The sequence below is a fragment of the Passer domesticus genome, chromosome 14, assembly GCF_036417665.1.
Source record: "Passer domesticus isolate bPasDom1 chromosome 14, bPasDom1.hap1, whole genome shotgun sequence".
Classification (NCBI taxonomy): Eukaryota; Metazoa; Chordata; class Aves; order Passeriformes; family Passeridae; genus Passer; species Passer domesticus.
In genome coordinates, this window is record NC_087487.1 from 17,240,125 (window position 1) to 17,253,811 (window position 13,687).

The window sequence follows — 13,687 nt, forward strand, 5'->3', positions numbered from 1 at the left end:
GTGACTTTGCCTTACTGCTAATTTTGGTTTCTCAGGTTTGTTTTCTAGCCCTGCTTCTGCGTCAGATTGAGTTTATTCACCATCTGCAGCTGAAAATAAAAAAATAACTCATGTTCTGTTAATAAAAAAATATGCAAACATCTGCATAGAAAGGAGAAAGGCCCTTCTCAGCTTGGACAAGTAGCAAAAGCATTGAACAACTAAAATAAAAGCCCGATTATCAAGCTAGTACTGGTGGGAGCCATGCTGGAAGACACTGATTTGATTCAAATTTGTAACAGGATTACAACCAAAATCAGAACAGCCACAAATAAATTTCCTTTTCATTAATGTGAGGGTTTAATGGCTTAAAAATTATTATTTTAATGCACAAGTAGAAGTGTCTATTCTAAAGTGAGTCCTATTCACAGAAAAAAATCAGTAATTTCTGTGCACTGAGGGCAGTGAGCCTGTAAATGCAAAGATGAGCTCTTTCCTCCTGTCATGTCACATCATAAATAACTGAGTCTGCTGGTGAAGACAGACTGCCCAGAATGCTTGGAAACGATCTGCTCTCCTCAGGGAACAGCCTCCTTCTCCCAGCACTGCAAATGCAATGGACAGTGCCTGACAAAGCAGGCTCTGGTTTCACAGCACCAACTCCCCCAGGGCTCCAGCAGATCCATCTGGGCACATCCAGGGATGCTCTGGGAAGGAGCTTTGCCACGTGCTCCTGGGTGGGAGCATCTGATGCAGATCTCCAGGAGCTGTCACAGCAGCCCTGCCCCGCTCCATCCCCGGGGAGGGAAGTGCCTTTCCCTGAGCGTGCCCGGACACCTGTGAGATGCTGCTCCAGGAATGTGGTGGGGGCTGCACACAGAATCCAGGTGCAGCTCCAGCCTGCGGTGACAGAGAGGTGTCCCTGCCAAAAGGCTGCCTGGAAATTAACTGTGGGGATGGGGATCAGAGCAGGGAGAGAGGGTGAGAACGAGCTTTCATTGAATTCATTATTGCAAAGTCCATTTCCATGGCCAATTTCCACCTCTCCTGTGGCTGGAGGCTGCAAACACCACTCAGGAATTCCCACCAAGCTTCCTGGTGTCCCTACCTCCTCCACACTGCACACTGCATCCTTCCCATCCGCTGTGTGTCCAGATGTACAAGGAATCCTGTTGCTTTTCTGGCTCGCTTCTGTTTTCAGCAGTATAGTTTACAGGGATGGTGTATTCATAATGAATTCCATAATTCTGGTCGTGGAATAACAGCACCTGGTTCGGCAGGAAAAGAGAGGCTGTTGCAACACACTGTGCAGGGAGAGCCAACAGGCTGTGAGATAGCACTGCTGGAAATGCTGGCTCAGGAAAAAATCCCTAAAACATAAATACCTTGTGAAAGGCAACCAAATCTTCATATAGAAAACTTAGACTACAACAGTACTGGTAAAACAGGGCAACTGCAGGAGCAAGAACTGCTTATGACTTGTGAATATTTAAAGCAGTCACAGGGATGTCTAAACCTGGAACTCAAGGCATAACTTTCAACCTCGTATGTGATCAGCAGGACACTGGCTATTCAAAGAGAAAGACAACAGGAAGCATTAAATCAGCACTTTTCATATACCAACTATTTTAAAGAGCATCTAGAGATAAACATCTGAAAGAACAAGGTGATGCTTCTCAGAGCAAAAACAACTACTGCACACAAAGTCCCTTGTCTCCTGGTGCATGTGGCACTCAAGGCAAGCATTACTATTCCTGCTGACAAGCTGCAGCAGCTGGGTTTTATGTCTCAGAAAACTGTGGATGATAAGCAAAAGCCATATCATACAGCTTCTGGCAACATACATTTTCATCCCTGCATATTGCTAGAGGAAGGTGAAACCTGCTTCCAACAGCAGGCTATTTCCTATGGAACCACTTGTGATGTCTCTGGTGTTATTACTCCAAAATTCCCTGACTGTTAACAAAGGAACAGAGAAAAATGTTTATGTTTTCATCACAGGCAGATGAGGGTACTGGTCCTGTTTTGATTTACATGTTGGACTTCACTTGGCTCTCACTTTCCCTGGCTTGAGTCAGAACTGACTGGAAAATATCCCATGGAGAACAGGGTCCATGGAATCTGAGTTACCACAGTATTAACAAATGCCATAGAAGTACTACTGTAATGTTCATGCTGTGGCTTTAAACTTATTTAAACTTATTATCCCATGATTTGAGCAGCATTAGACAGGTGAATTGTGCTGGCTCGTGTCACCTACTGACACAGGAGCAATGCCTTATCAAATAAAGGCTCTCATAAGTGGAGCAAGCAGCTGCCCGTTTGAAAAAAGACAAATTTGCAAATGCTATTATCCCCCAACAATAATTGTTTCCCCTTCAGATTTGCACAATCATTCCTACTTAACCAATAATCTCACTAAAGCTGTCAGGAGCTCCTTTAACCACACAAATGTGCTGAAAGAAGGGGTCCTGGCAGCCTGTGCTGTGAACACTGAAGGGGCTCCACAAACTCAGCACCCAAGAGCTGCTCTGCCCAGGGCAGAACCCTGGGCAGATGAGCCTCTTCCAGAGGATGTGGGGAACAAAGACATTATTTTGCTTCAGCTACAGAGAGAGCCTCACTTCCAGGACTGAATACCAGGGTTGAAACCAGCCAGCCATCATTACAATTTCAAAAATGAATGTTGGTTTTTTTAAACAAAATTCAAACACCAGGCAAGCAGAGGCAGAGACCTTGAGCCCTGGTTTGGCTTTCTTGAAGTGCAGGAGATATGAACTCCTGTTCTTTAGACAGCCTTGTCTAAAGCCCCCTTCTGCTCTGGGAGTGTTTGGTTGTCCTCTGTTGCACAAGGAGGACTAGCACAGGCCTACTTACACAAACATCAGATTCTCCAAGAAATACACGCACAGCAACGCACTTGGAGAAATGCCTCAAGTATTAAAAACCAGCTCCTAAAAAGAAATCCTTATTATCTCAATATGGGTGCGAGACTAGTGAATGTAAAGGCCCATATGAAACCAATTTCATGCAATTTCGTAGCCATATATAATTGGGGGGTGTGTATAATTGGTTTCAAATGCAGGTCACAATGGATTGACTGAAGCTTCTGGCTCTTTGTCAGTCCAGTGTATTCCACCACTGTTTGAACAACAGTTTTCTATTTAGAGGAAACTGGTAACCATCCTGCCTTTCTTGTGTTGAAAGAATGAAACCCACCACCCTGTATCAAGCAAAAGATTTGTATCTGATTTGAAGCAAAGACTTCATGTGTGCTTTGTTTACCACTGGCAGTGATTTAAAACCACATGTTTTTAATGGTCTGGTAATTTTTACATTCCTCATTTTTAATCATTTCTGTGAAGAAAGGTGAAGAAGGAACATTTCCTCTGCTTATGTCTGCTGAAAGGGCCTGTCTGTATGTGGACAGGACACTCATGGAGAAGCTCAAAATCACTCCTCTGTTAGCTACTTACTCCTTAACAAAGGGGAGCATTTCTTTAAAACCAAAGCTCTGCTGATGCTGAGCTTCACAAAATGCCGATATCCAGATTTTACTGCAGTGGACCTCAACCAAGTAATGCCTGGAAGGTTCCAGGAGCTGCCAAAGGAACCCTGCACAGCATCTTCCCAAACGGTACCTGGGCAACTCCTGTTTCTCACATGAGCTTGGGAAGACCTTGGCAGTACAAGGTACTTTGTCAGAGTCCTGGTTTCAGGAGGGAAGGCTTGTGTTAAGGCCAAAGTAAAGAGGAAGCTGATGTTTCTGATGGTGAGGAAGGTGTCATACACCTTCTGTAATACACCTCCTTTGAGTGGGCACACCCTGGACTACACGGGTGAGCAAGGAAGGTGCTGGTGTGCTCAACCCTGCACCTCTGACTACTCCAGCTGTCACCCCTTTGAATCCAGCATTGCACTGGTCTGTGAGCCTGTAAACTCACTTATCTGTCTGGGACAGCAAAGGCAAAACCCCTCATGTTCCTGTGCAGCAGATTTTGACACCAAGAAGGTACTGACAGAGTGGATATTACTGTCAGTTTTTTGTGTGTGTGAAAAGTTCAGGCATCTTTGGAGCTTTTCAAACTGGGTCAGGAAGTGTTGCACAATGAACACCAGCAAGCCAAAAAAATCAGGTGAGGGAAGGGAGAGAATGCTGATTTTTAGCAGTGCTTACAGATAGCTTTCAGAGAACAAACATGGCAAAAAGTCACAAGGAGAAGAAACAGCACAGAAGAAAAATGGAATGGAATAAAAAAGTTACAGGAAACAATGAAAAAACTAATACAATTTCTATGCAAACCTTGCTACAGAACCTGTAAAGCTTTCTGCAGACTTTTAAACAGGAACAACTATATGAGACAGGAATTATTATAGCTGTCTCACAAATACAAATGTTAAGGTTACACCAACATTAAGGGACTGGCCCATGGGTCACCCTGTCACCCACCAGTGACAGCTCTGGGACCACAGTCCTGCTCTTCTCATCCCTGTAGACTTCTCATTCATGTTCAGCCACATGGCTGCTCATAAAATACCAAGCTGGGTTAACAGAAGGGCTATGCTGAACATTAAGAAAAAATGTCAAAAAACACCTTAAACTAGATAGAATTGAAAAAAAAACACAATACAGAGAAAACAAAGAACATTTCTGTGTGCAATTAAGTCATTACTTAGATTCAAATTCACATATATCATCTGTGCATGCTAGATCTGCACCTCTTCTGTAAGAGAGCAGAGTACATAAACATAGAATACATTCTGGCATAAGATAAAAGGACATTTCAGCAAATCTGCTTTTATGTTTGTGACCAGGTATGTCCAAGAAATAATTCAGGTTCTTGGGAACCTCCATCCTCTAGAATGGACCTGTCTGTGACACATTACAGGGATTTCCTGCCCTGGACATGAGCTGAATGAACACTGCCTGTTCTCCCAGGATGGAGCATCACTTTTGAGTGGGGAGCTGGGCTTCTCCAGCCCCCTCAATGCTGCAAAAGAACACTGTGGTGAGGAAGCAAACAATCAAAATTTAACTTTCAGCTAGGATATAAACCCTTTCTGTTGCATCACTTAAGAAACACAAACAAAGGATATAAAGTTACCATCAAGTGCAGTGGTATTTTAGTTGGTCCTTTGGCAGAGATTTTCTCCCACAGCCCCCTTCGCACGTACCGGACAGTGGTGCCTGCGATCTGAAACTCACCAGGAAGCTCAATTTTCCAGTCGCTGTTAATGGATCTCTTACTGGAATCTTTTAAAGCTGGAATGAATCAAACACCACGGAATGAAATGCAAGCAAATTTGTAATTACAATACAGACTACTGAGCCTTTGTCTCAAGCTACATCAAGAACAAGATGCAGAAACCTTGTGAAGGATGTGAGTTTAAAAGAATAAAACCTCCCCCACTTTTAGATGGCCCATTGCATATATTTCTAACTTGGATATATTCTGTACTCCAGTTGATGAAGGTATTTTGAAGAATTAACATAAAATTCATAGATCACTTATCTCTACACTCTCCTTTTAAATTCAACAAGACAACTCTGCAATTTAGTTTCCAAGCAGAATTTTCTTTCAGTTTCCAGATTTTGAGACCATATTTTCCTAAACTCTCCTCGAGAAAAAGATCAATCAGATCTTTGATTTGATGAAGATTTGCAAATGCAACATACAACTGATGCTGTGTTTGTGTGTGGTCCATAACCAAACATTGAAAAAATTAACATTCAGCTGTCAGAGCTGTAAAGAGAAGTCAAGTCACAAAGCAGGGGCTAGTCAGTGGGCAAAATGTGAACTTGGCCACCCTCTTTTCAGAGTCCAGGTGTTAGACACAAATGCATAAGGTCAGGTGCTGTAGGGTCACACCCATCTTGTGCCTCTGTGCCTCACTAAGGTCAACATGAAAAGTTCAACTTCAGAAGGAAGATGAATATTGAGAAGAAAAGATACTTTGAGTTATATGTCCTTTCTTCCAGCTTAACTCTTGCATCAGGATCACTGATGTCCTTCAAACACTCAAAGACAACTCCAGCCATAAGGGCATCACATTACTGTTGACTCATCAGTGGAAGCTGATTTAGGGTTTGATGTGTTTTCTGTGTTAGAACGGAAGCAGAGTTATCCAGATGTTGGTGTGATGCACTGAGGGAAGAGAAAATTGGCAGACCCTGCTGCAGCAGAAAGTGCCAGGCCCCTTTGTGGAGATCCATTCACTGTGATCAAATCTGCCCTGACAGCAGACAGACAGAATATCCCACGTGTTACTGGGCTTCCTTAGTTCAAGGTTAACTGTGTCTTTTGGCTAAGCCTTTAACAAGATGTTTTTTTAACCTCTAGCATCTCATGCCTATTTTATTCTCTTCCAGTAAAGAACTTTGCTCTCACTTAACTGAGTGTGTAGCAAGAAGGTAAGAGAAGCTGTTTAAATCCTTTGGAAGTCAATAGGAAATCTCCTATTGTCATCCCTTTGGACCAAGCCTCCATAGCCAGCAAACCCCCCTGGGTGTGTTTATGATATGTATATAATTTGTGATGTCTGAACTCTGGGGGAATCTGGAGAGTGGAGATCACAATGTTCTCTGCATCTGCATGTGCCTTTTTGAGGACTTGTACACTGGGAATCCTGGAAAAAGGTGGATATCTGTCCTGCTGCACACAACCTTCCTGACAGCTCTCAGAGTCCCATCAAAGGCTCCAAAATCAGGGTGAAGGGGAACTGAAGTGGGAGAGTATTTTTTCTGAGGAAAGTTTCCTCTGACACACAACCCAAGGGTAAGATGGTGTCCTGGCATTTGCATTCTGCAGCAATGTGTGGCTGCAGAACCCTGTGGCTCACTTCTCATTCTGCTTTGTTCCTCAGTTTACAAAGTACCTTCTGCAAGCTGCAGACACAATTCTGAAGCAGGATTGCTTTCCTCTGCCAAGACCTAGTGGCTTCCAGGCAGATCAAAGCAGTCACCACGCTGGCCCTGAGGAGCCATGGACACAACAAATCAAAGCTGTGGATGAGATAAAACTATCTCCAAGCAGCATGGCTGACTAGAAAAGATAGCCCAGCACATGCTCCAAACTGTCTAAGAGGTTGAGTGACTTAAGTCATGCTTTGGTTCCAGCTCACCATCAAAGGGAGATAATTTGCTGATGAAAACCAACGTTTCATCTTTGTGAACCTCTTTTCTGGGTTTGATTTTGATTGCTGCAGGCACTGCTCCTTTAGTGGCTGAGGAGATGGAGAGTTTGGAAACAGATCTGTTCCCAAAGGTGCTCCATGAGGATTGCAGAAATTGCACTGGGGACTGAGCAGAGCACTTAGGCCAAAGTGTTTTCACTGCTGTTCACCTCCACTACCCCATGAGCAAGATCACAGCTGCAGCTACAAAACCTTCCATGTCTCAGACACAGGGAACTCCAATGGCTTTTGTCACAACCATTGGCTGTGTGCCCAGCCCCAGAGATGACAGATCTAAAATCAAACTTGTACAGTAGAAGAGCAGGAGGAATAGGAACCCCAGCAACAACCTGTTAACTTCTGTTTTTCTTGTTGGCGGGAAGGCAGGAACTGACCAATCAACTTCCAAACCTGGCATCTAGTCAGATCTTTATTTCCACCTTGGGTCCCTCCAGCTTGCTTCCCAGCCTGTGGACACAAACTGCCCAGGCATTTCCTGTTCAAGGTGGTTTTTAAGACTTCAGCCAGCCAAGGAAGCCAGCGTGGGTTGCCTGTAGGTGGAGGGAAATTCTTCAGGCACTGCTCCCAGCACATGAAATAATGATTCCAAATTATGCTGGGCTTCTTTCCAGAATGTTGTACCTGGTTCTGAGTAGAAATAGGACCTGATTGGACTCAGCTTTGTCAGTGCTATTGAAATAGAAAATCCTTCCACACTCAGACCTGAATTTAAGAGTGATTGGGATTTTTTTTCTTGGTCATCTTTATTGCCCTACAGAACCCCCCTGCTGTTATTCGTCATCTCAGTTCAGCAAGACACTGGGTATCTTTTCTTTGTGTTGAGTGTTCCTTGAAAGAGAAAACCCTGGAAAGCTTAGAGAGGTTCTCCTGGCTCCTGACCATGAACCAAAGAGCTGAAAGCACTAAAAGCTTTAAAAGAGCCAGATTTTTATCTATCTTTATGTGATGCAAACTGGGCCAGCTCCTGCTCTCAAAAATACACAGTCCTAATCTTCACCACCCAGTGAGGAACCATCTGCTTCAGTCAAGGTTATGTTGTCCCAAGGAAGGGCAGTCTCTAACTCCGTGTAAGACTCTCAGTGCTCTGCCATCTGCCAAAGCCCAAATACCCTGTGCAAACCCCACCAAGACAAACAAAAAGGCTGGTTTCCAGAAGGCAGAGCACTTGCAAAACCCAAAGAAACACTGGCTCCCATTGTTCCACCAGCCTTTGCTATGTCAAACATCTGACGTGTAGGGCGGCATCCTCTGGCTAAAGCATTATGGAAACAGGAGCACTGGTGATATTCCTTCCTACCAAGAAGTGGCACAAATGCCAATGGTTTTGATCAAAGGGCAGCTGAATGACATAATTTGCCCTCCTTTTTCCCCCTGAATCTGGAGTGAAAGAGAACAAAAGCATCTTTCCCACTGATATTGCCAACTGCAGCAACATCTCAAGACAGAAAATCAATAGCACTAGAGCTGAAATCCTGAGACAACCACTATGCAAATGTTTTCAGCAGCATCTGATATTCCACTGCTGGATATTACCATCTCCTTTTGGCTGGAGATGAAGAATTATATGCAAAAGATGTGGAAATCAGAGACCAAGGTCCGAGCTTTGCTCTGACTCCCTGCATAGCCATGAGCAAGCTGCAACACCTCATTTTCCTCTTCCAGAAACCGGAGAGTGACAAGCTCTGCAATCCTCTCAGAGTTCCCTCCTCTCTGGAAGCAATTGCATGGCCATGCAGCTCTGGGACCATGTCGGGTTTTTTTTTTGGAAATTGGGCAATTTTCTTTGAAGCCTCTGCTCTGCACAGGCTTCCTGTGTAAATTCAGGGCTAATGGGGCATTAGCATTTCTGTGACCTGGACTCCTGAGAAGAAGATGGGGATAAAACCTTTTATCTATTGCACAGTAATGACAGAGAAGGAAATGCCTCAAACATTGGAGAGAAGAGGCAAAAGACCAGACTGACAGATCCTCAGTGTAGCTGACTGGCTGCACTTCACAAATGCCATTCTGATCTTTAATTTATGCAGTGAGTAACTGAACAACAAATTCATTGACAGACTCTGCCCTACAACAACCTCACATGCAAATCTTGCCCATCAGCCATGTCTAAACCTTTTTTTCCAAATAGGAAAAGGAGGAGAGTTCCCCTCTGAAGAAATGCAGAAGTAGAAATGACAAGAGGATTAAACAAATTTTTTTGCCTGATAAAACAGTGGCAAGTGGACTAGAGGCTGCAGCCAAGCCCATCTCAGAGTGCAGGATCTTGGGTACAGCACCCAGTGAAAATGTGCTGCTGCAGGAAATGGCAGCAGGTTACTGAGGGGTATCAGCTGCTCTGTCCTGCCTCTGCTTCAGACTGAGCTGGGCGCCTTCCTATCAGTACCTCTGCCACTGCCTTCTCTAAACACACTGTTCTCTTCCCCACTCCCTGCTGAAGTGCTGTGTGCTCCTGGCAGCCCTGTGCAAGCCACTGCCAAGTTCTACTCAGGAACTCTTCTGTCTGTATATAAAAGTACTCTCCGGTCCTTCCAGGTTGCACAGGGCCTGTAAGTGTCACATACTATCACATCACAAACTTCATGAAACCAAGCCATAAAAGCACAGATTGCAGCAAGACTCAAATCACCAGCCCCTCCCTGGCAGCAACAAACCCTACAGGTCACTTAGAGAAGGGTCATTTTTAAAAGAAAACACAGCTAAATTTTAATCAAATCATTTTTTGTTTTGTCTTTTTACCCAGAAAGCTGTGAGCAGGTTTGTCCTCAACCACTCTGATCCGCCGGGCACCCGCAGGGATCACAGCGGCCTCGATGTAACCTACAGCAACAAAAAAGGGGTGAATGAAAGCAGGGCAGGGCCAGCCAGGATCAGCCATCCCGTATCCCCCTGAGAAAAACTCAACTCCGGGCTGGGGATTGAGTGAGAAACACTCCAAATGAGATCCCTGTGCTGGCAGCCAGTTCTCACTGCTGTGACAGGTGTGGTCATGACTAACATTTCAGCAGAAATGCATGCGTGCTGCTCAGCTGTGACTTCAGGCTTGTTAATTAGCTCTAATTAGATCTGCACCCTTCGAATCACTCTGGTTTTCCTGCAGTACTGGCAGGGATGCATGAGGACACTGAGAAGTGTGACTGTGAGGAGCAACACTGCACAGAACAGACATGTGAAATGATGTTTCCAAAAGATGCTCCTGCTTAGTCTTCCCTGTCGAGGCTGTGGCATCAGAAAGGACTCACTTCCACAAAACCTTTTAATGATGCTAAAACAGAACAGAGGGAACTAGTGGGAAAAATTTGGGGGAAAGCTTGTTTTCATTTACATTTCAGCTCAGTACAAAAATTCTGGAGGAGATAATGATCTCCTTGCACTGGGCTGCTGAGAATTCCACAGTTCAGATTTAATGCAATAACAGAGCTAGAAGTTTCTCCAGGACTGACCACTGGCCACCTCTAAACAACTTTTTGAAGACCAATTTTGACTCACAGAATACAGCAGGAATAAGCAGGAGCTACAAGGAAATGTAGCCTCTTTTCCCCCACTATGGAGACATGTGGAGTTACAGACTTGCTCCATGGGGTGGAAGTGGTGCCTTTAAATAATAAAGCAGAGGAACACCAGGGCCCATTTCAAAGAGCCAGGCAGAGTTTTTCCACTGGCTTCAATGGACTTTGAATCAGGCCTCTGTAGATGACACTAATCTCATCACAACCATGACTTGATTCCTGTTAATTGGCCACCCAGTTTACTTTGCAGTTATCACTTGGCACCTTTTTGGGGTTATTGCTGTCCTCTTTCTTTTAGATGTTAAGCAGCTTATCCTGTATGTTCCCTCATCCACTTTTCTTGCTTTAAAGGGCTCTGTGAAGCTGTTCTGTGTCACTGATGCCTTTATGGGAATTGTGGACTGTCTGGAGCAATGGGTTGGAGAAGTGCTGGCACAGGGAGCAGTGATTCCTTTAGCACTTAGCAGTGTTTAGGGAGCTATTTTAGGGATAAAAGTGCTTTTGCGGTGGTGATACAGGGAGGACTCCAAGGAGTATGGTGACAGTCTCTTGCACTTCAGGTCTAAGTGATTCTCCTTCCACTGTAACATGGAGTGAGACAGATTTGGGGTCTCACATGGTGGATTCATTTCCTGAATATTCATTTCATGAGTAAGGCTTGAGCTCTTGGGTTTCATCAGGTGCAGAAGGTGGGCAGCTGACTTGGGCCAGACAGGCTCCCTCTTTCCCTGATTTGTTGTATCTGAATGACACTTTCATCTGACCCTTCAGCTCAGCTCTCTTTGCACTTGTTCCTCCTCACTTACTTCTCCCTTACCCAGGATATCTCAGAAATGGTCACTCATCCCTTGCAGGAAAACCAGACACAGGGGCAGCAGAGCTCAATCCTTGTCTGTGCACAGAAGCCAGAGCAGAGGCTCTCCCAGCTGCTGTTCCACCCTGGGTTTCACCAGGAAAAATCATTACTTCCAGGGTCAATTTTACAAAGGCAATATGGAAATCTGTTATGAAATCAGAGCTAACAGATGTTGGGCTTTATCCTAGACATTGCCAGGAGTTGGTTTTTCATCAGCTGAGATACCAAATCACAGTCAATACAGATGGTTCAGATATCAAACATCCTCACTGCACCCCATGAGCTGCACATAAACCCAACGACAGCTACTCTAGACATGAACACACAGCAGAAGTGTGACCAGTGACAGTCTGTCACAGGGAAACAGCTCCTGATACACCCTGAACACCCCCGTTAGGAAGCCAGTTTGGAACATGCCCAAGTTTCAGGTAATTTAATTTACCTACTAGGGGACTATTTACTGATTTACTTTTTAAAGCAGATACAAATGCCCAGAGCTAAATCATGCATGGGTTGGAGACAAAGTTACTCTGAATTTAGTGGAAGGCAGTCACAAAGTTCAGTGAACTCTGGATCTGTTCCCTGACCCAGCTGCAGCCAGGAGTGTGTCACACTGCTTTAGAGGTGAGCAAACTCTGGAGCTGTGCTGGAGGCTCAGCTCAAGCCATTAAATACACTCATTTCATCACTGTGCCACAAGAGAAACACCACGTGGAAAAGTGACTTTTATGTTACTTTTTACAATAGTAAATAGTGAAGTGTGAGCTATTAATAGAGTATTAATTCTGGAGACTGTTTGGTTTGGTCTCACACCAGATTTTTTCTCCTTGTGTAATTCCTAATCCTGATTGATGGCTTTGTGGGAGTTGCACTCACAGCTCCTGAATAAGAAGAAACACACTGTGTTACCTTACTGTGCCACAAACCTGACTGCTGACCTCACTCTCCTGTTAGAGATGCCAAATGCTTTGCAGGGGTTTGGATCTGACCTGTCCTCTCAGAGGTGAAGCAGAACCCTTGGGCATGTCCCACCAGGAGCACCTGGACACTCTCATTCATTATCTCCAGCAATGTTGGGTGAGTTAGTGGTCGAATTCTGCTGCAAACAGACTGGATATCACCCATGCAAATTTGCCACAGGTACAAAGTTGGATCACCTCCACCACTCCACTCTGGTCCTCTGAGCTGGTGGGAGGCTTGCGGTCACAGATTCCTGATCTTTGAGATAACTGCACCAGGAAACACCTCCAGTGTGTTCCAGGCACATTTTATTAAGCAAACTGTAACTGCAGATTGCCAGAAAGATTATCAAGTGTCAGCTAGAATGACCACAAAAAGTCTCAGAGTTGGCCCCCAGTCAAGGACCCTCAAAGCTCTGTTAGGTCTAAGGATAATTGTCTGCAAGGCCAGGGTTTGCAAGGTTGAGCTTAAAGTTCATCTTTAAATGAGGAACTGGTTAAAGACTGATGAGATTTGGCTACTATCAGGCAGTATTTTTAGTAATTTCACCCATAAATCAGACTGTTAAGATGAAGCTTTGAAAATACAACAGGAGAACTTCATTATTTGATAATTTATGGTGCTGTACTCAGTATACTCCACCTTGGGAACAGTTACTTTGGCACACACCAATCTTTCTGGATAATCTGCATTACATCAGTGTCTCAGGAATGTAAGACTGTGATTGAAGCAAATCCTAGATACAAATTTTATGGTATAACTCGTATTAGGAGAGACACCAGAACAAAGAGGTGGCTTTGTCATCAAGGAGATTAATATGTGAAGAGTGGCTACTGTATCTTCATTTAAATGCTGGAGAGATTTGCAAGAGGAAAGCAGCCCACACAGAAAAATCCATTGTTAGCCATTGTTATTACTCCCAGAAAGAACAGAAAGTTTAGTGTGAACTTTAGAATGCCACTGATCTACTGCAAAACTCTTCTGGATCACACTGCAGTGAAAGATGGACTCAGAGATGAAGGAAAAATGATCCCATGGCTGAAAGTACCAATCCTCAGGCACTGCACCTTCCTGTCTTATCCCTGTACACACCAAAATCAGGTGTGAGAAGGTCAACAGTGCCCAGCCCATTACCAAACCTCCCAAAAGTGCTTTGAACAAACATCTCAAGGTAGAAGCCAAGGAGATCAGG

At 44.4% G+C, this 13,687-nt stretch overlaps 1 protein-coding gene across 6 annotated transcripts in view; it reads right to left on the reverse strand.

The window, feature by feature from the left end:
- ADAMTS17 (ADAM metallopeptidase with thrombospondin type 1 motif 17) overlaps positions 1-13,687 on the reverse strand; it is a 158,382-nt gene that overhangs the window by 37,623 nt on the left and 107,072 nt on the right. For all 6 annotated transcript variants that reach the window (XR_010347587.1, XR_010347586.1, XM_064388946.1 and 3 more), the window contains 3 exons: positions 9,910-9,990; positions 5,085-5,242; positions 1,088-1,247 (listed from right to left, as the gene is read on the reverse strand). Coding sequence is in view for 4 of the 6 variants with exons in the window: in XM_064388946.1 (XP_064245016.1) it covers positions 1,088-1,247; positions 5,085-5,242; positions 9,910-9,990 (399 nt within the window). In the remaining 2 variants the exon portion in view is untranslated. The remainder of the gene's footprint in view (positions 1-1,087; positions 1,248-5,084; positions 5,243-9,909; positions 9,991-13,687) is intronic.